General features: G+C 48.1%; 1 protein-coding gene across 6 annotated transcripts in view; it reads left to right on the top strand.

Annotated features, from left to right (window-relative positions):
• The window catches only part of KAT2B (lysine acetyltransferase 2B), a 942,804-nt gene that overhangs the window by 856,889 nt on the left and 64,252 nt on the right, over positions 1-21,663 (top strand). Inside the window, exon 15 of one of the 6 annotated variants that reach the window (XM_069648874.1) lies at positions 19,204-19,331. The exons of the other annotated variants lie outside the window; for them this stretch is intronic. Coding sequence (XP_069504975.1) covers positions 19,204-19,316 — 113 coding nt within the window. The 3' untranslated portion in view covers positions 19,317-19,331. Of the gene's footprint in view, positions 1-19,203; positions 19,332-21,663 lie in introns of those variants that run through there. 6 annotated transcript variants of the gene reach the window in all.

The raw sequence follows: 21,663 nt of genomic DNA, 5'->3' as shown, positions 1-21,663 counted from the left end.
TGAAAACTGCTAAAGACGAATACGAAACACTTGAATCTTTAGGCCAGTTCACGAACAAACCCACGGGGCAGAGGGGCAACAGCAAGTTTTGCCGTTTTCGAGGACGAAATTCTCAAAGGGGGTCTGGATACAACCAGGGCCAGAGTTCCTATGGTAACAACCAAGGACAATCTTTTCAAGGTTTTCAGCGAGGACAACGAAGAGGTTGTAGTACTCGGGGCAGAGGCCAAGCTCAATGTGGCACGCCACCTCAGAGCAAGTGACGTTTCGCTCCAAGTACCCTCGCATGCATCTCCAGTAGGAGGACGAATTTTCAACTTCACCCACGCATGGGAGGGTATTACATCAGACAGATGGGTGCTGTCAACGGTAGCAGGGGGCTACTGTGTAGAACTTCTTCAAACACCTCGCGATCACCTCCCCGAGACAAAAAGTACACTCAGAAGAACATCAACGGATTCTTCTAGAGGAAATTACAGAGCTTCTATTAAAGGACGCCATAGAAGTGATCCGGGCCAACCAGGTAAACAAGGGTATTTATTCAACTTACTTCCTTGTACCCAAAAAAGATCTAAAAATGCGCCCTGTGGGGTTCTCCAACTATAGACCTATTTGCCACAAGCGAAAATCGTCAATGCCTAGACTTCGGGTCCACGATTCCCCAGCCAGGCTCGAAGGCGAACGCTCTATGGATGAACTGGTCAGGGATGTTTGCCTATGCTTTTCCACCAAACCCCCTGTTGAGGAAGGTGGTGAACAAGAGCCACAGGGAACCGATGATGCTCATCCTAGTTGCTCCTATGTAGATGAGGCAACCATGGTAACCACACCTATGCAAACTGGCAGTGGCCGACCGCATCAAATTCCCGTGCTGGTACAACCTACTCTTCCAGCATGAGGGGCTAACAGTGCATCCTCAACCCAACTCAATGAACTTGGCAGCATGGCTCCTGAAGTCGTAGAGTTTGGACATATCAATTTACCCCAGAGATGTATGGATATCTTGAAAGAATCAAGAAAACCTAACACAAGGCACTGTTACTATGACAAATGGAAACAATTTGTTATTTGGTGCCAGAACAAATAAATCAACCCAGTTGATTGCACTCCTTCTAATGTTGTCACATATATGCTCCACCTATTGGATGCAGGTTTAGTGTTTAACTCACTTAAAGTGCATCTGGCAGCTTTATCAGCCTACACCACTTCCCATAGCAAGGTGTCATGGTGGAAAGTGCCAGTGGTTAAAGCATTTATGGAAGGGGTAAAGAGACTCCACCCTCCAATTTCTAACCCACCACCAGGTTGGGACCTTAATGTGGTACTTACTAAACTCATGGGGCCTCCCTTCGAGCTCATGCACAAATCTAGTCTCAAACATTTGACTTATAAAACTGCCTTCTTAGTAGCAATCACTTCTATAAGGAGGGTCAGTGAAATCCAAGCTCTGTCAGTGCAGGATCCTTTCTTTACTATACATAAGGACAAACTGGTTCTACGAACTCACCCTACGTTTTCAGCTAAGTTTATTTCAAAATTCCATGTTAACCAGTCTATTGAGCTACCAGCTTTCTTCCAAGAACCCAAAAGCTCAGCTGAGGTAAAACTCCACACACTAGATGTGAGGAGGGCGGTCCTCTACTACGTAGACAAGACCAGGCCGCTAAGAAAAACAGACCAGCTGTTTGTCTTCATAGTGCCAGGCAGAGAAGGAGATTGCGTCTTTAAAAACGCCATCTCAAGGTGGATAGTCAGATATATCCAACTGTGCTATTCCCTTTCAAATAAAACACTGCCTTTTACGCCCAGGGCCCACTCCGCAAGGGGTACTGGAGCCACGCTGGCTTTCATTGCAAATGTTCCTTTAGACAGTATTTGCAAAGCTGCTGCATGGAGCGCTATACATACTTTCACTCAGCACTACTGAATTGACACCCCTTCAAAGACAGATACACAAGTGGGACAAGCGGTTCTAAGACACTTATTCGCTCATGAACCTTCTCACATCCCACCTCCTTCTTCCACTGCGCGCTAATCTATGCACAGCATGTGATCCAAGCAGATTCCACAAGCCTCAGAAAGGATACATTACTCACCGTAAACGTATTTCTGATGCTTGTATCTGCTTAAATTCACATGCGAACCACTCTTCCTCCTCTCGGAGAGAGGTCGCATGAATGCTTATGAGCTTGTCTAATTAGTATCTGCTTGGATATACCTGTACTCACGCTACACCTCATGCTACCTCATGTCAGAAAAAATAACAATCTGAGGGACCTCGATGCGTGAGGGATCATGGGTACAGTGGACGTCACACTAGGGATAGTATTACTGGCACGTCCTGTCGATGCCCATTTTTGAGTTTCGGAAACAACAACTGTAATACTCCGCAGTTTCCACTAGATGTCGGACTATGCACAGCATGTGAATCTAAGCAGATACAAGCATCAGAAATACAATTATGGTGAGTAATGTATGCCATCTGGAAGGCCGCAAGATTTTAACTTCCTCCAGAGTTAATTTCTATTAATAGTATGGAAAGCCTGGGTATGATCAACCCAGCCTCCGAATAGCGGGGTGGCTCCTTTTGTGTGTGTCTCTGAACTTAAACAGTTGAGGATTAGAGTTCTTAAGGTGGTAGAAAGTCTTCTTCTAAAACCTGTCTGTTGCTTAGGAATAATGTTGGTTGCCTCCGCCCATTTTTCTAGTTCGCCTAGTCTAATGCCTGAAAAAAGCTTTCCAACCACATCCAGGAGGGATATGGGTCGATAATTCAGCGGGGATTGTCGGTCTCCTTTTTTATAGATGGGGATTATGATTGATTGCTGCCATGATTCTGGAATAGTTTTTGTGAGAGTGATCTTATGAAACATTCTTCAGGACTCTGGACCACAATTCTGGATTTAGTTTGAGGACTGCATTACTCAAACTATTGGGGCCAGGCGCCCTAGAGGCAGAGGATTTTTTTTATTAGTTTTTCAATATCCTCCCTTGTATAACTCAAGGACCATATTGAAGATATTGCAAGATTATGTTCCGAGGATCAAAACAGCTGTATACTACAGAAAAATGGGTTATCCAGGTAGATTCCTGAATCATAGTGTCCTGGGATTGGCCAACTGTTGTTTTCTTCGAGCTCATGATTGAACAAAAATTGTGGGAATTTCTCCCACAAATGGCTTTCAACATTTCTTTCCCCTCTTTCTGTCTCCTCAGGTATCTATATGATCTCAGCCAATTTCTATAATTGTTATTAAAAGATCTCACTTCAAGTTCAAGGGAAGAGAGGGGGGGATTTAAATCCCATCGAAATTGGCTGAAATGGAAAGGCTCACAATAGTCCCCCAGTTGCTGATCAGTGAGCTCATTAATAAAGGCACTTATGTAATGCTGGGCGATTTGGATTTTCCTGCAGGCTTAAAAGGGTAGCAGTAGGATCTCAAGATTGTTAAAAATACATATGACAATTATAATTTCGCCCACACTTTTGGTTTAAAATAAACACAGGGTGATTTATCACTTTGTTTTTCAGGACCTCCACCCTTACTTTGGTCTAGGTTGGGAAGTCAGACAGAAAAATTGGAATGCTTTGGGGAATTTGGGATTTCAGACACCCCCCTTACTGAAATGCCTGTGTTGGGGATGTTGGATAAAAAGGGTGGACTTATTTAAGAACAAAGACACCCCTCTTCCTTAAAGAAGTCGGGGTCAGCTAGACAACAAGGATTACCCAATTAAATTATAGGCTATAGTTTTCCGCGCTCACTGAGAAGTGAGCTTTGCTAATTTCGAATTTTAACAAAATTCAACCCGTAGTGTTCTGCCAAATGGGGATTAATTAAATTAATGTTTGTGGTAACATAGGCTAAGGGTCTACATGGTTTTGCCCCCCCACGCACTGTAAAGGGAAAGGATTTAAGTCAAGCAGACTCCCTCACATTTTGGTTTCCCAGGGCTCAGCTCTACTTAAATAGCAAGCCTCTGGTTAAGGTTCCGGAAACTCAGTTGTATCTCAGGACACTCTGGGAAGATAGGGCAGGGGTCTGGACACTCCACTTTCAAGCATGGCCTTCCGCTCTCCACCACTGGACCCAGTCAGCTTTGAGGCCTTCCTAGAGATAGACAGCTCCACCAAGATGCACTCTCAGCATTATCCTCTGGTGTCTTCTTACAGCTGTCAGATGGTACGCTTCAGCAGCCTTCCTGATGGTCTGTCTCTTCTCTCTGTCCTCCTGTCTTTCTGTCTATCCCCTGTCCTAGTGCAGTCCCCCTTATATAGCAGCGACGACACCACCAATTTTACAATCTTGGGGAAGTATCCTGCAATAATCCCTGCCACTAGGATTGGACAGTTAACGGCCTCTCTCCTCCAAAACCCAGCCTCCAAGTCAGGATTGGTTTAGGGGTCTGGAGCAACATATGGCCATTCATCATCCTTTGTTTTCCTTTCAACTTATTGGCAAAAACTAGTTATGTATCACAACTTCATAATTTGACTACCAACTACCATACTAAACATATTATCTGTCTCCGTTAGTCATGGGGAAGTAGACAAGGCACCTTTCTGCTGTTTGTATGAAAAGCACAACAGTTATTAATAGGTAAATGATTAAGCATATCCCTAATTTCATTTTCCACCCGCTCAACAACTTTCACATTCGGAACATGTTCAGATCAACCAGAAACGTAGTTTAACTGGCCATTACAGTTCCTGCAGTCACAGTTAGATTCATTTTATAACCCCAAAATCACCTGGAAATTACATTAAAATATGGTACATAGTTGAAATGCACCCTCTTTATGATGGCTGATAAAAAGGCCTAAATGATAATAGTTCTTTTAAATAGATTGCTCTTGCTTCCGGCATTTTGTTTTCACTGGGTCAGACTGTACCTTTATCAGTCTCCTTTGTGTTGGAAGCTTGCTCTTTGAAGTGGGTGCCCCCATTTTCACTCATGTTAGTCGTGCTCCAGCCAAGGGTGACTTTTCTTGAAGTCCATGCTTTCAGAGCCAGCAGGTCTGGAGAACATTGAATTTCCATGCCTTTAGCAGGAAATTTTTATTGTGGTTGGTCATTAGATGGGAGATGTCACATCCAGGCTGAGAGTTAGAGTTTTCCTTGTGAAGTTTTGCCCACAGCCAGTAAAAGGGTCTTCCTTGGGCCGACATTTATTTCATGAAGACAAAGTGGCTCTTCAAATGTCACTGGAGTTTTGTTGGTGAAACTTAATATACATTGCTCTTTGTCAACCAACACATCGGGCCTCATTATGACCCTGGCGGATGGACCATGGTGCTAATAGCACCATGGTCCATGCCGGTAACTCTCCGACTCCGCCATGGCGGAATGGGGAATTACCACCCCATTCCGAGGTTGGCGGAGTGGTAATTCCTCCTTCCGCCCTGGCCCTTCACCATTCCCATTTTTGCCCCATAGGGCATAATGGGAATGGGGAAGGCGCTAAGTACGGTGCCGCAAATTGCAGCACCGTACTTAGCACCAAGGTCCCTTTGTGGCATGGTTTTTAACGCCTGCAAAAAGCAGGCGTTAAAATCACCATCCCGCAAAGGGACCTTGTAATCAGGCGTTAAGGGTCGGCGCCGTTTACGGCGCCGTAAAACCCTTAACGCCTGACTCGTAATGAGGCCCATCATGTTCTGTTTTCCTGAAATTTTTCTGTGAGCAGATATTTTATTGCACTTTTACAAAACGTTTTTATTTGCACACACATGTGCTGGCGTATTTGTTTTCAATGTTTAAAAATCCTGTTTTTCATTTGACAGAGACTTCTGCTTCCTCCTTTTGTAAATTAAAATGCTCTGTATCCATTGGTAATGATAGGTATGCCCCTTTCCACATGGCTCTTTAATTTTACTTGAAAAACAAAAACAAAGGCCAGGCCGTTTTTGTTTGTTTAAAATCCTGCCATTCATTTGAAAGGGACTTCTATTTGGGGCCTTTGAATGCACCCACAAGCCTCTGTTAGCCTCTGTCTGGGAAGGAGAAGAAAATACTAAAAATAAGAGAATCTAGGGAGGGACTGTCTGGACGGCATGGCGCCTTCAATCTGTAAGGACTGTGAAGAGTTGGGAGGACAAGAATAATTAAGATTACCATACGTAATCCAGGCATTTCCCACAGAACTTTCGAAACAATCCAGATAGCTTGCAGGATGGCAGCTGGCAGCCTATTCTGGCGTCTTTTCTCTTAAAACATTCCTGAAATCATTACTTCCCTGTCACCTGCAAAAGATCTTTTTCTCCTAGACTTTGAATTGTGATCGAAAAGGACAAAGAATTCTGTAAAGGCAGCACTGAGAGACGACGGATATCGAAGCAGGACATTCGGCCACTGCTGCTTCTCCGCCAGCCGATTTGGAGCAGCACCTTGGAGGCAGGGTCCTAAAAGGCACTCTTTGTTTGCCACCGGCAGCAGGGCACACGGAAAAAGCGACCCATTTGTACATGGAACGTTCACTTTCAGGACAACTCCATCTACTGACCGTGAAGTGTTTTCCTTAAATATACTGTTACCTGAAGCACTGGATTTATTATTCGGTTGACAGTATATTTAAGGAAAACCTATATCCAGGTCCCGGTGCCTGCTGGCTGCGGCCAATAGTAGCGAATAACAGGCACCTGTGCCCAATCGGCCGGAGGGCATATCAGACGGATTAAAAATGGCCTATATTTTCCCGGTGAAAAGACTGCCACCTATTGGTGAACACTGTGGGTTGCAACCTTCATAGCTTTGTTCCGGTTAATATTTAATGTCTCCACTTGAAGTCATTATTTTTCTTTTTTCACGTAAGCGTTATACATGATGCCAAAAGGTCTCTTTGCGATGACCATGAAAAACCAATTGCTCTTTTTAAAAAATCTTTTCTTAATTCTTGGCCATTGAAAACTAGCCAGTTTTATTGTCTTTTCCTAGCCTTTAGTTACTTGAAGTACTAAAACTGAAAGAGACATGTAGATATGGAGTTTTCTATTCTGAAGACTTATCTGGGATGCAACATAGTGCTGAACAATGTTGTAGCAGTGTCTACAATATAGTGAGGAAATAAGGAAAGTGGAGGGGTGTATCGGAATCTGCATGTGATCAGCGGCTTACAAAATTAGTTATTACGTTGTGCCAGAGTATTGGTACATCATAGCTTGAGAGAACATGGGTTTTTTTGTTCTCCTCCTTGGACTCTTCAGTTGCCCGCATGACAAAGTTATGGCTTCTTGTGTTGGGTTGGCCTCCAGAGTTAGGAATTGTTATCGGTCTGCTATGAAGGTTTCTTGATTGTCATTGCCTTGCAGATGATGCAGGCTATCTTGAAGGTGGCGCAGACTTTTAGGTGCACCTCCTTGAGGATGAGGGCTCTTGAGGTCAAATTTCTTTGCATCATTGATGAGACGGGCTGCAGTGTGTTGAATGGCCTTTAGAGGGGGAAAGGGTGGAGGCGGGGACACCTGCAAGGAAGGATGTTTCTGTAGACTATGGCTAAGAAGAAAGGCTTGAATTTGGTCAGCAGGGTGATGCAAGTCTGTTTGTGTTTGCTTGGAAATGTGATCCTTGAAGTGTTGGTCGCCCTCGATGATATAAGAAAGTGATTTAGCACTTGGAGCCAGCTGCAGTGTTAACCCACCAAGCTTCATGTCACCAGTTCTGGACTTTGGAGTGCTTTGTTAAGTAGATAATTGGTGTCCAAAACGGTGTGAGCGTAAGGCAGGTTTTGAGTCTGAGGAAGTTTTCAGCACACATGAACTTTAGGACGGGGCACTTGTCTTCACCGTATTGGCATACCTTCATGTTGTGGTTGGCCGTGAGCTCCCCTAGTAGCTCCTTGTAGAGGTTAAAGATGACTGGTGACAGGGTGGATCCTACTGTCACGCCACATTATGTCAGTGTAACCATTTAACACTCATCTGGTAGCCGTATGCTGGCAAGGTAGGAGGTGAATCAGCGCAGGACAATTTTGTCAGTACATCAAGGAGAGTATGTAATCATCTGCCAGCGGTACGTCGTTCAGTCATCCCCAGTTTTTGTTTTTCGCTGCACTTTTTGCCGAATAAAACATCGAAAAATATGGGCTGTGGAGCGGGAGGGCACATAAGGGGTAGGGTGGGGTGGTGTGTAGGGATACATAATAGGGTAGGGAATTGGGGAGGGACCCCACTGCCCAAATAAAAAGAAAAATCGGTTATTTCTTTTGGGAAAATGTTGTCACCAAAAGGTGCAGCGAAAAAGAAACGGGCGAACCCTACCAGCACTGGGGTGTTGTAACTCCACCATTGATACGAGGCACCTCATGGATGACTGTCCGATTAAAACCATGACTTCCACAGTAGGTCTCGGACACCTTTCAAGTTGTTTGCACACAATTCAGGGCCTTGGCTTCTTACTGTCTCCACAGTGACTTCAGTTCATTTGGGACATTCTGCCACCAATAAGTCATTCCCATAAAATTCAGGCCTGAAAGAAGACATCAGCTTAGAAGGAATACATTACTCACCGTAATCATATTTGTGGTGCTTCTATCTGCTTAGATTCACATGCGCCCACCATCCTCCCCTGAGAGAAGGTGCATAGATTTTATATGAGCATCTACATATATCTGCTTGGATACAACTGTACTCACATGACCCTCATGCTACCTCATGTCAGAAGACAAACAATTTGAGGGACTTTGATGCATGAGGGATCATCGGTACACCGGACGTCACACTAGGGATAGTATTACTGGCATGCCCTGTTGACGTCCCTTTTCAAATTTCAAAAACAACAACTTTAATACTCTGCAGCTTCCACTAGATGTCGGCCTATGCATAGCATGTGAATCTAAGCCGATACAAGCAACAGAAATATGATTACGGTGAGTAATGTATTCCATCTAGTATAAGCAGCCTGGTTGGGCGCCAGGCTGAGCGGAGTAGACCAATCCACGAACCTAACAGATTCATGTGCATTGTGGCCACACTCAGCCTGCTGTTATTGCCATACTCTTACGTCCCGTCCACTTTCCTCCATACTGCATGGGCGTCCCTTCCAAGGGACGGGAGATGGAACCTTTTTCACCAGAAAAAACCTTCTTCCCCTTTAAATTTAAGGCACGCGGAGGTGTGGCCCAGGAAGCATGCACTGCCCTAACTCCACCATCCGGCACCAACACCAGTCCCCCTTTATGCGTCAACGGGAACGGGCCGAATTCACCAGCGCTCCTGGGTTTGGCTTCGGCCATGTAATTCCACGGGAGGATACTTCTTCTATTTGTCTTTTTTGTCTTATCTATCATTCAGGTACTCGGTCCTCAGGCGTCACACTCCTCCCCGGCGCATGTCGACTTCAACAGGGTTCAGCAGGTGTGCATCCTGCAACGGGCTCTTCCCAACTTCAGACCCCCACACCCTCTGCCTATGTTACCTTGGCCCAGACCACGGTTGGCAATCATGTTCAGCGTGTGACTCTCTGTCCTCGAAGGCGCTGAAGAACAGACTAGCCAGGTGGAGGGAGCTCTTCCAGAGGCTAAATATGAGGAGGATTCAGCTGCACTTCATGGCCTCATGGAATCAGAAGCGGGGCTCACAATCCGAGACGATCAACATCCCTCCATCTCTCCACCCGCACCTAACATGGTGGTCCAGGAACTGCAACCTATGGACGGGCAAGTCCTTTCGGCCGCCCTCTCCGCAGGCCATCATCACCACAGACTCCTCGCTCGAGGGCTTGGAGCAACACTGGACGATCTCTCAGTCCACGGCATCTGGACTCCACAGGAGCAGGAATACCACATCAATTGGTTGGAGCTGAACACCATCTGGCTAGCGCTCAGAGCATTCCTACCACTTCTCAGGGGCAAGGTTGCCCTCATCCAGACAGACAACTCGACCAGCATGTACTACGTCAACAAGCAGGGAGGCACCAGATCCCCTCCTCTGTGCAGACTGGCGATCAGCATGTGGGAGTGGGCCCTGGAGAACGATCCCTACCTCACGGCAGTCTACCTCCCGGGGGAATCCAACCTGGAAGCGGACAGGCTCAGCAGGCTGGGAGCGGACAATAACGAGTGGCAGCTAAACTAACTTGTTATTCAGGAGATCTTCAACAGGTGGAGTCACCCCCTATTCACCTTCTGACGGGCCCAGCAGGGGGTAGAGTCATCCACGCTGCACCAGGGAAACTAGCCCTCACAGAGTGGTACCTCAGCAGGTAACGGTTCAGCACCTCTGCCTCTCACAGGCCAATCTGTAGATCATACAGGGCTCCAGGAGCAAAGCCACCAGGGCCCAGTACAAAAACAAATGGACCAGATTCTGCCACTGGGCAGACTCCAAGTACTTCGACCACTTGGCGTGCACTTTGGACGATGTGCTCTCCTTTTCGGTGTGCCTTGCAGACATTGGGGCTTACAGGAACTCTGAGGAGGGCGTTTCCTCCTCCTCCCACCCTATAGTCAAGAAACATCTGACGGGTCTCGCTAAGCTCTACCCGCCCGTCAAGAGACCGCACCCTGTGTGGGACCTTAACATAGTCTTGGGCGCCCTGGCGCACAAACCATTTGAGACAATGGCGTCCGTGGACATCAGGCTGGTCACCATCAAGACAGCCTTATTAGTTGGTCTCGGCTCGCAGAGTCAGCGAGATCCAGGCACTAGTCACCTCAGAACCATATACCACCTTTCACAAGGACAAGGTGGTCATGCAGACTCATCTGGCATTTCTGCCCAAGGTTCCATCTGGGTTCCACCTGAACGAGGAAATAGCCGTTCCTACGTTCTTTCCCTATCCCAAGGACGAAGCACAGAGAGTGTTGCACTGCCTGGATGTCAGGTGTGCCCTAAAATTCTATTTGGACAGGACCAAGCGCTTCCGCAAGTCGGATGCCCTGTTTGTCACTTTCGGAGGCTCGAGCCCAGGCTACCAGGCCTCTAAGGCTTCCATATCCCGCTGGACGCTCTCTGCAATCAAGGAAGCGTACAAGGGTCAGCACAAGTCACTTCTGGCCAACATGCATGCCCAAGCAGTTAGGGCCAAGACAATGGCCATCGCATTCTAGTGCCATTTCCCTTGGCAAGTCATAAGCAGGGCGGCCACTTGGGCCTCTCCCTCGGCTTTCTGTACGCATTACTGTTTGGATGCCGGCTCTAGATCTGATTCGGCCTTCGGAAAGGCGGTTCTCAGGAACCTATTTGCTTAAGGAGGGTCTCCTCTCCACCCTGGGGCTACACTCAGTTGTAATCGCCCACACAGTATAGAGGAAAGGGGACGGGACGTAAGAGTAATTATACGTTACTCACCCTGGTGACTAACGTACTCTTAGTCCATAGTCCCCTTTCTTCCATACGTCCCACCAACCACCCCCCTAATAATACTGGTGTCATTAGGCCATGTTAAATCTATTGTCGACGCGTCAATGGGGACTGAGGTGTGGCGCCAGAGGGTGGAGTCAGGTGAGCACATGGTCCCTGGGCCGCACCCCCGCACGCCTCTAAATTTAAAGGGGAATACGTTTTTTTTCTGGAAGTGATGCCCATACAGTATGGAGGAAAGGGGACTATGGACTAAGAGTATGTTCTCCAGCATTGGATCTTTCATGGATTCACATGCTTAGAATATTCCCCGTCGACAGACTGGGAACCCTCGGTAAGCTTATAAAACCTTTTCCCATAGGAAAACGTTCAACACTTTTGTGTCCTATCTACATCGTTTTTGGGCCACGCACGCCCCAATAGGACGTAGTGGTATAAATGCCCCGCCCCCGCGACTCCCTTCAGATTTCAACCGTCTCCAAAGTGGGAACACCTCGTGTATTTTCTAGTTGGTTAAGTTGTGCTGTTGTGGTTTTTTCTCCTAATGTCGGGAAAAGCACTGTTCCGCCCGTGCGCTACGTGCGGACTAAAGAAGGTCTACGAGGGGGACGGACATATGGACTGCATTTACTGTCTGCACCCTCATCACTCGGCTGACAAGTGCGACATATGTAAGGGCTTCTCCCAGAAGACTCTTAAGGATCGGAGTCGCAGACTTGTCGCATGGTTGAACGTCGGAGCAGGGGCATACCCGCCTTCGGAAGTGGGCTCCACACGCAGCGCGGCCTCGGTGTCAAAATCTTCAGGGGCCCCGCGCCGCTCATCGTCATCGGAACCCCCGGTAAAGAAATAGAGACCGGTGGACAAGGAATCGTCGGTTGGCCATTACAGGTACTCTTCTTCGAGGAAGGCCTCTTCGTCCTCATCTTCAGCGAGGAAAGATAAAGACAAATCTAAATCCTCCTCGGGCGATCGTCATAGATCGACCTTGAGTCTAGAGACAGAGAAACGCAGGTCGAGTTCAGAAAAGGCAGGAGCAACGCATAAGCCTGCGCGACCACCACCGTCGTCGACGGTTGGGCAGTCGTCAACTACTTCTCTGCCGCTGACGCAGTTGACATCAACTGTTCCTGGATTGCAGGCGCGACGCCGTCGACGACGGGGCCAACTATTGCTTCGTCGATGGATATCCTGCAAGAGGCCTGGCGTCCAGAGGTCTACGACCCAATTTTGCCGGACACACTTCTACAGCAGGAGGCCTTGTCGATGACGAGGGCGAAAGGATAGCTGCCCCCGCAGACCTGGGGTTACAGGTTACCACACCTTTCTCCGGGAGCATTACGGGTTCTGCCCCCCTGCTCAATCCGCAATCGGTTTTATCATTGGAGGTCTTGTCCACGCTGCAAACTCTGCTGAGGACACTGGATGACAGACTGCCTCGAACAACTCCGGCCAGGTTGGTCGTCGACGACCCGGGCCCATCTCGCCACCCTCCATCTTCAACCCCTGCGGCAGGGCCTCCGGAAGCAAGTCTCTCGGCCCCACGCCGCGAGGAAGGGGAACTGTTGGATTCGGTATCAGGCAGCAGAGCGTCGTCAGTGATCTCCCTTTCTTCCTCCAGGGATCCGACCTGGGAGTCATTTCACAACATGATGGCCAGGGCTTGCACGGAATTCGGGCTGGCCCAAGAAGAAGAAAAGAAGGACTGTGTTCTTTTCGACCACATGGGTCAAAGGAGAAGGTCGGTGTTTTCAGTGCCCATCCTGGATCATGTGTGGAAGGAAGGTCTTCAACCCATGCGTCACCCTTTCTCAGAGCCAGCGATGAAGGGTCGCCTAGAGAAAAATTTCAAAGCCCCGGACTCTACTCCCAAGTGCCTTTCCTCACAACCAACACCTGACTCTGTGGTATCGGCGGCGGCGGCGAGAAAGACAAGGGCTCAACACAAGTGTACGACCCCCCCGGAAAGTGATGCTAGACGCCAGGATGCGTTCGGCAAAAAAGTCCTGTCGGTAGGTGCTACCACAGTGAAGGCGGCCAATTCTCCCGCCATAGTTGCTAGATACGACAGGGAGATGTGGCATCGGTTGGCGCCTATACTCGAACACCTTCCAGATGAACATCGGAAAGCAGCTATGTTGCTGGTCAGGGAAGATGAGGAGGCTTGAAATCATGCCATTAACATCGAAGTAGACCTTGCGGAGTCGAAGCAGGTGAACAACGGCGTAGTTCTCTGACAACAGGCATGGCTGAAATGCACCAACTTCCGACTGGAGGTGCAGTACAAGGTACTGAATATGCCTTTTGAAGGAGACCTCCTCTTCGGCGAGAAGGTCGACGAAGCCCTGAAGGGCATGAAGGAGGACTCGGACACGGCGCGTTCCTTGGGCGCCCTCCAGAGTGGTCGGGGTTTCCGGTCTTTTCGTCCCTTCAGAGGAGCATCGGGGAATTCCAGATTTTCATCGAGGGACCGACCCTTTGGTAGGCCAGCATATTCCTCTCAGGGATACAGGCGAGCTTCGCAAGCGGCTAAACGTCACCGGGACTACCAAGCCCCCAAGAAGAGAGCAGGTTACTCGTCGTCGACGAGGCATAAACAGAGCAAGGACCAGCAATGACGGGCATCGGAACGTTCTGGGGGGCAGAATATCATGTTACATCAACGAATGGGAGCTAATAACAACAGATCAATGGGTGTTGGACACTGTAAAATACGGACATTCTCTGCAATTCAAGAGCAACCCTCCGCTTATTGCACCGGCGTGTGTAGCTCATTCCCATCTGAGCGTGTTGCTGCAGGAAGTAGCACTTATGCTACAAAAAGGGGTTATAGAACTGTTCCCGCCGTCACAAAGGGGTCAACGGGTTTATTCTCGATACTTTGTGGTGAAAAAGCCAAATGGAAAGTGGCGTCCCATCCTAGATCTGCGCGAACTAAACAAGTCGTTGAAAAACATTAAGTTCAAGATTTCTCACGCTCCAGGAGGTGATCAGGTCATTTCAAGAAGGGGATTTTCTGGCGTCTCTGGACCTGCAGGACACGTACTTCCACATACCGATGTGTCGGTGACACAAGAAGTACCTAAGGTTTGTGGTAGGGCGGACTCACTACCAGTTCACAGTTCTTCCTTTTGGACTGAAATCTTCCCCCAGAACGTTCACGAAATGCCAGGCTCCGGTGGCAGCCTGGCTGAGAAAGCAAGGCCACCATGTACACCCGTATCTCGACGACTGGTTGGGGAGGGGGTCCTCCCCGGCGTCGACGCATAAGAGTCTACAACACGCCATGAGCTTCTTGCAACGATTGGGATTTGCGATAAACTTCGAAAAATCCTCGTTAACGCCGTCCAAAAGCTTGGTGTTTCTGGGTGCACAGTTCGAGACCCAGTTGGGGTTAGTCAGACCATCCCTCGACAGGATCACCAGGCTCAGTCGATTGTCAGGTCAGTTGAAAATCAATTGCAGGCTGTCGGTGAGAAAATATACATCAATCCTGGGAGCTATGGCGTCCTGCATTCCTCTGGTGCCCAACTGCCGCCTTTTCATGAGGCCAGTGCAACAGTTTTTGGCGAATCGTTGGACGCAGGTTCAGGGCCTCTGGTCAGACAAGCTGACCGTCGACGACGACGACGAGCTCCTATCAACTCTTCGGTGGTGGAAGAGAGTTCAGAATATTTCCAAAGGAGTACCCCTACAGGAGCCAGAGTTCCGGTTCACAGTGGTGACAGACGCGTCCCTAACTGGCTGGGGAGCGCACATGGGCACTCTGCAGACACAAGGCCGTTGGTCTCAGAAGGAATCTCTCCTGCACATCAACGTTCTGGAATTGAGAACGGTCCGCTGGGCCCTGAGGGTGTTCCTACCTCACATCAGGGGATCCACAGTGAGAGTTTTGACGGACAACACCACAGCAATGTTTTACTTAAGGAAGCAAGGCGGTACGCGATCCAGAACCCTCTCCATCGAGGCTCAGAAGGTGTGGTACTGGGCTCTAAAACACGATATATCCATCCTAGCTCATCACCTGCCAGGAGTGAGGAACGAGCAGGCGGACTTGCTCAGCAGAAATATGGACCAAATTCACGAGTGGGAAATAAACACCGATCAATTGTCTAAGGTCTTCGAGAAATGGGGGCGACCTCTGCTGGATCTCTTCGCCACGAAGGCGAACAAGAAGTGCGAGATGTACGCCAGCAGGTGGCCACAGGAAGATTCAGTGGTAGAAGCGTTTTCGTTCCCGTGGACGGGCAAGTTCCTCTACGCCTTCCCTCCGTTCCCTTTGATACGGAGAACTGTGCAGTGGATACGCAGGTTCAGGTGCCGAGTCATCCTGATAGCGCCATGTTGGCCGAGGCAACCATGGTTTTCCGACCAGCTTCATCTGTCAGCGGATCCACCCGATAACGTTCCCGAAGGTGCCAAACCTCTTGTCCCGCGACGAAGGAACGGTGTGGCATCACAACCCAAGCAGACTCAACCTCACAGCTTGGCTCCTGACTTTTCAGAATTTGGTGCCTTGAACATTCCCTCGGACTGTCGGAAGATATTACAGGCTGCGCGGGCCCCGTCCACCAACAAGTCCTACAGGTGTAGGCGGAGGAGATTCTGTACGTGGTGCCAAGGACAGGCAGGAGTGGAACCTCTGAGAGTTACTCCGGAACAGCTTCTCCCGTATTTACTACATTTGGCAAAGAGTGGTTTGTCTTTTTCATCTCTAAAGGTTCACCTGGCGGCCATCTCTAGGTTCACAAGAGGGAGGAAATCAACGCCCTTGTTTAGTGACAGGTTAGTGAAACACTTCATGAAAGGTTTGTTCGGGACATTTCCCCCGGTTAAGCGTTTTCCACCGACGTGGAGCCTTAACATGGCACTTGCAGGGTTAATGAAACCACCCTTTGAGCCAATGGCCACGTCGTCAATGAAGTTTTTATCATGGAAAGTGGCTTTTCTAATAGCCATAACATCGGCTAGACGGATCTCAGAGTTGCAGGCATTGGTCATATACCCTCCATATCTCAGATTTTTCAAAGACAAAGTGATCTTGTCAACGAGTCCTCGTTTCATCCCGAAAGTTCCTACGACTTATCATAAACATTCATCCATTGTCCTGCCCGCCTTCTTCGCGACTCCCTCATCAGCTGCGGAAAAGGTCTTGCATACCCTGGATTTCAAGAGAGCTCTAAAATGTTACCTTCATCGAACTCAACAACTTCTATCTACGCAGCAACTCTTCGTTGCATATGGGCCTTCGGCAAAGGGGAAGGCAATTTCAAAACAAGGACTGGCCCGATGGGTCTCGTCGACGATTGCCTTCTGTCACTCAAAAGCGGGAAAACCGCTACAAGGACGTCCGAGAGCTCACTCGACCAGGGCGACTTCGTCGTCGACGGCGTTGTGGGCGGGGTTTCCACTGACAGACATTTGCAGGGCAGCAGCATGGTCAGTGCCCCATACATTCACCCGCCACTACTGCCTCGAACGACAGCATGCGGAAGAGATACAAATGGGACGAGCAGTCAAGCAACATCTCTTTCAATAAGGTAAGCCCTTTCTCTTCGAGAAGGATCTATGCTGGTTTGGATATGTATTTGTATATGCATATATATATATATATATATATATATATATGTATATGTCCGAATATACGCATGGAGGTAAACGCGTGTGTTTTATGTATCCTTTTTTGGCTTATATAAATATTGCTCGGTGCAGTACTGTGGCATGTTGTTAATCTCGAATCTTATGTGATCATAATTCGCCTGTTGCAGGATGGGGTGGGTGCTGGATTGCATTTACACCTCCTCCATTGTTTCAAGTTCACTGCTGTGCATTCTATTCTAAGCATGTGAATCCATGAAAGATCCAATGCTGGAGAAGGGAATAGTTTCTTACCTGTAACTCCATTTCTCCAACATTGGTATCTTTCATGGATTCACATGCGCCCTCCGGCCTCCCCAAAATGCAATCTTCTGATAGTTTTTGATTCACCCCGTTCCACTTTGGAGGGGTCGAAATCTGAAGGGCATTTATACCACTACGTCCTAGTGGGGCATGCGTGCGCGGCTCAAAAACGACGTAGATAGGACACAAAAGTGTCGAACGTTTTCCTACGGGAAAAGGCTTTATAAGCTTACCGAGGGTTCCCAGTCTGTCGACGGGGAATATTCTAAGCATGTGAATCCATGAAAGATACCAATGCTGGAGAAATTGAGTTACAGGTAAGAAACTATTCCCTTACTCACTACGGTGAGTAACTTATAATTTACCCACCAGCCCAGAAGAAAAGGTGGGAGAATGCAGATCAGAGAAGCGGAATGGAGGAAAGAGAACGGGGCAGGGAAAGGATGGTGTGCCATGGGGGAAAGATCTAAAGGAAGAAGGTGGGGGGAGGGAGGAGAGAAGCTGGAAGGGAAGGGAAGGGAAAGCATGAAAAAATCATCAGCAGGAAGGAGAAGGCAAATACCAGGAGGAAGAAGAGGGGAAGGAGGAGAGTTGAAGTAGAAAAGGAGAGAGAATAGCACTAGTCAGAATGAAGTGGAGGATAAGAAAAGGTGGTGCACAGTGAGTCCAAACAATGAGACTCAAGACAGCCAGAGAGCAAAGGGGGTGCCAAGAGGTGAAATCCATTAGGGCTCAGTTTGGAACTAATTCCACATACCATGGCTTAGACAATTAAGAGCCTGCTGGATCTGGTGCTAAAGACTTTTAGGCCCCAAGCCTCCGGACCTGAGCAGTAGAGAGATCAGCTGAGAGGTAGACTAGCTGGAAGCGAGAACCAGATTTGATGGCAGGTGCAAGGCAACCAGCAACACTTAAGAACCCTTGTCCTCATCGTAGAGAGAAAAAGAGTAGTGAGAGAGAACTGAGACTAGCCATCAGCCATAATCCTGACGCGGCGGGATGGGCAAGCCCACCAAAGAAAATATATACGTTTCCACCAGTCATCAGACCAAGTCTGCGTACCCGGAGTTTCTCGGGGGTACCTAAAACCAGCAGGAGTCAAGAAGCTTGGAGCCGAGGGTGAGAAACCTTGAGAAGATAATGTGTCTGTTGTTAGCTCTCATGATACAGAATCCAGAAATGAATATTGATGAACATCCTACAACAGACACCAGACTACAGCCTGCAAGATTTCTGTTGGTGAAAGACTATAATGATGGTGGCCTGAAAATAAAAACAGGACTGACGGGCAAGAAATGGATTGTCAGTAGCAAACTGACAACCACATCCCAAGTGCAGCAGCCTTTGCCCAAAGATTTTGTGAACTTTGCAGAGGTTCTCAGGAGTCAAAAGCCATAGAACTGTAAGAAATTGTATTTGTTACAGAGCTTCTGTAGCCAAGGCCACAGAACTGTGAGGGTTTATGCTGTTTCCAGGGGTCTCTGGAGACAAGACCTATGAAGGATTTGATTAGATTTAGCAGGAACGCCCTCCACCCCCTGACTACAGCCCTGAGAAAGACGGTCACTCACCAAAATGTTCTCCTTTCTTTTAAGGAGAAAGATTCAGTTTTACTCCACACTCTAGCTCTGGAGTTTCATAATGCCCCTCGGTTTGTTTGGCCCTACTTGGTCTTGTAGGCTCTGATTGATCCCTGACAGTGTAACACCACGTTTATGATGCTTACAAACATACATGTTGCTATTTCTGCAAAACCATCATAGAAATCAGACTGTGAAAACAAGTTACTGGTAAGTAACATTTTCTCTAAAACGTGTCACTGAGTATCTGTTTTTAACATGCAACAAAATACAGGCCCAGAGAGTGGTTTTCTCACTTTACCAAAAAATGAACAAAGGAGGACAAAATGTAATAGGCTCCAGGCTTTCAATGACTGTTGCTATTGTAAATAATTATTTATTTTTAAACAGCCCTTTTGTGTTTTCTTTTCCTTTCTTGCCCCAGTTCTTTATGCTGCACCAAAGGTTGACTCGAGCTGGTCTATATTGGTAATTATTGCCCCCTCCAGTAAGGTCACATGGTACAATGTCAATGTCCAGGTTTTTAATAGCGCTTAGTACCAGGGTTTACCGTGTTTAGAATGACTCCAAATATTGGGACAAAAGGAAAACGAGGAACAGGGAAATGGCCAATTTCCCAGAATCACACAATAGATCCCACAACTCTTGACTTCTGCTTCCAAAGTCAACAACAAAGCCACTAGATCATTTGTCAAACAGCAACTGGAGCAACACTGGGATCATTTCAATAACTTCCATGGGGTGCATTGGTGACATCACCCATCATTGTGCCCTTCTACCTGATTACACCGCAGGAATACATTCTGTGACCATTGACCCCCCCCAAATGACCTGACAATAAGTGACATCACACCCTTTAACAGTTCCGTAATGACTGCACAACAAGTCGCTAGAATATCCTACAATAAGTATAAAAGGCAGCTATAGCAGCGCACAGATAGGGGCTTCCCGGAAAACTGTAGGCATGGTGACCCCGACAGCCCCTAAATGGCATCCATGATGTGGAGGACAGAAGAGAAGGGGAATCGACAGATCACGTGCTCAGTGCCTTGGTGGCTTCATTTCCCTGGTGAACACACAATCGGTTTCGGTTTTGTTTGCTAATGCGGTGCCTCTCTGACTTATAAGGGAGGAAATCGGTGTTGTATTGGCAGTGCAAAGAAACTGTGCACCAGGAACAAGGGTGCAGTATGTGGAATGACTGTGGTTAATCAGTTTCAGAACATTCTACCCTGCAGATAGGTGGCTGCAGCAGCCAGTAAGGAAGCAGCAGTTCGATGTTGCAGATCAGGCACCCTCCATTACAATATACAGCATAAGAATGATAAATTGTAGATGCCTCACCTCTACATCCTGCATACACAAAATGAGATAATTAATGGTCACTGGACGGATGGCCACTGGTCTGTGCACCCAAAATCTCCTGCTGTCCCTCCTTTGAAAGTCCACCTCTGGAATGGCTCTTGTCTTTTCCAATCTACCACACTGGGTAGTTTGGGAAGAATGAGTGAGCAACAAGTTAGAATGGGTGACTCTAAAATTTCCTAAAGGTTTACTGGTAATATTTGGGCACCTAACAGGAGAGTGCTGAGACCTACTGCAGGTGCCTAGATCTACTTAGCTATGGTTAGGCACGGGGCCTTCCAGGTTAAAGCCCCGAAACTATGGAATGCGCTGCTCCTATCTTGCCGAATTGTGAGTCTTTAGGATTGTTTAAGAAATCCCTGAAGACACGTGTTCAGTTGACATGCATTGGCTTATAGATGACGGATCTACGGCTACCTGGATTTATTGCTTGGTGTTTAGCGCCTTGATGGCTGAGGACATGTTGAGAACGGTCCGCTGGGCCCTGAGGGTGTTCCTACCTCACATCAGGGGATCCACAGTGAGAGTTTTGACGGACAACACCACAGCAATGTTTTACTTAAGGAAGCAAGGCGGTACGCGATCCAGAACCCTCTCCATCGAGGCTCAGAAGGTGTGGTACTGGGCTCTAAAACACGATATATCCATCCTAGCTCATCACCTGCCAGGAGTGAGGAACGAGCAGGCGGACTTGCTCAGTAGAAATATGGACCAAATTCACGAGTGGGAAATAAACACCGATCAATTGTCTAAGGTCTTCGAGAAATGGGGGCGACCTCTGCTGGATCTCTTCGCCACGAAGGCGAACAAGAAGTGCGAGATGTACGCCAGCAGGTGGCCACAGGAAGATTCAGTGGTAGAAGCGTTTTCGTTCCCGTGGACGGGCAAGTTCCTCTACGCCTTCCCTCCGTTCCCTTTGATACGGAGAACTGTGCAGTGGATACGCAGGTTCAGGTGCCGAGTCATCCTGATAGCGCCATGTTGGCCGAGGCAACCATGGTTTTCCGACCAGCTTCATCTGTCAGCGGATCCACCCGATAACGTTCCCGAAGGTGCCAAACCTCTTGTCCCGCGACGAAGGAACGGTGTGGCATCACAACCCAAGCAGACTCAACCTCACAGCTTGGCTCCTGACTTTTCAGAATTTGGTGCCTTGAACATTCCCTCGGACTGTCGGAAGATATTACAGGCTGCGCGGGCCCCGTCCACCAACAAGTCCTACAGGTGTAGGCGGAGGAGATTCTGTACGTGGTGCCAAGGACAGGCAGGAGTGGAACCTCTGAGAGTTACTCCGGAACAGCTTCTCCCGTATTTACTACATTTGGCAAAGAGTGGTTTGTCTTTTTCATCTCTAAAGGTTCACCTGGCGGCCATCTCTAGGTTCACAAGAGGGAGGAAATCAACGCCCTTGTTTAGTGACAGGTTAGTGAAACACTTCATGAAAGGTTTGTTCGGGACATTTCCCCCGGTTAAGCGTTTTCCACCGACGTGGAGCCTTAACATGGCACTTGCAGGGTTA

Source organism: Ambystoma mexicanum, chromosome 2q (assembly GCF_040938575.1).
Source record: "Ambystoma mexicanum isolate Mex_15411 chromosome 2q, UKY_AmexF1_1, whole genome shotgun sequence".
NCBI classification, from domain to species: domain Eukaryota; kingdom Metazoa; phylum Chordata; class Amphibia; order Caudata; family Ambystomatidae; genus Ambystoma; species Ambystoma mexicanum.
The sequence above is the reverse complement of the archived record's forward strand: the minus strand, read 5'-3'. Positions and strand labels throughout refer to the sequence as shown.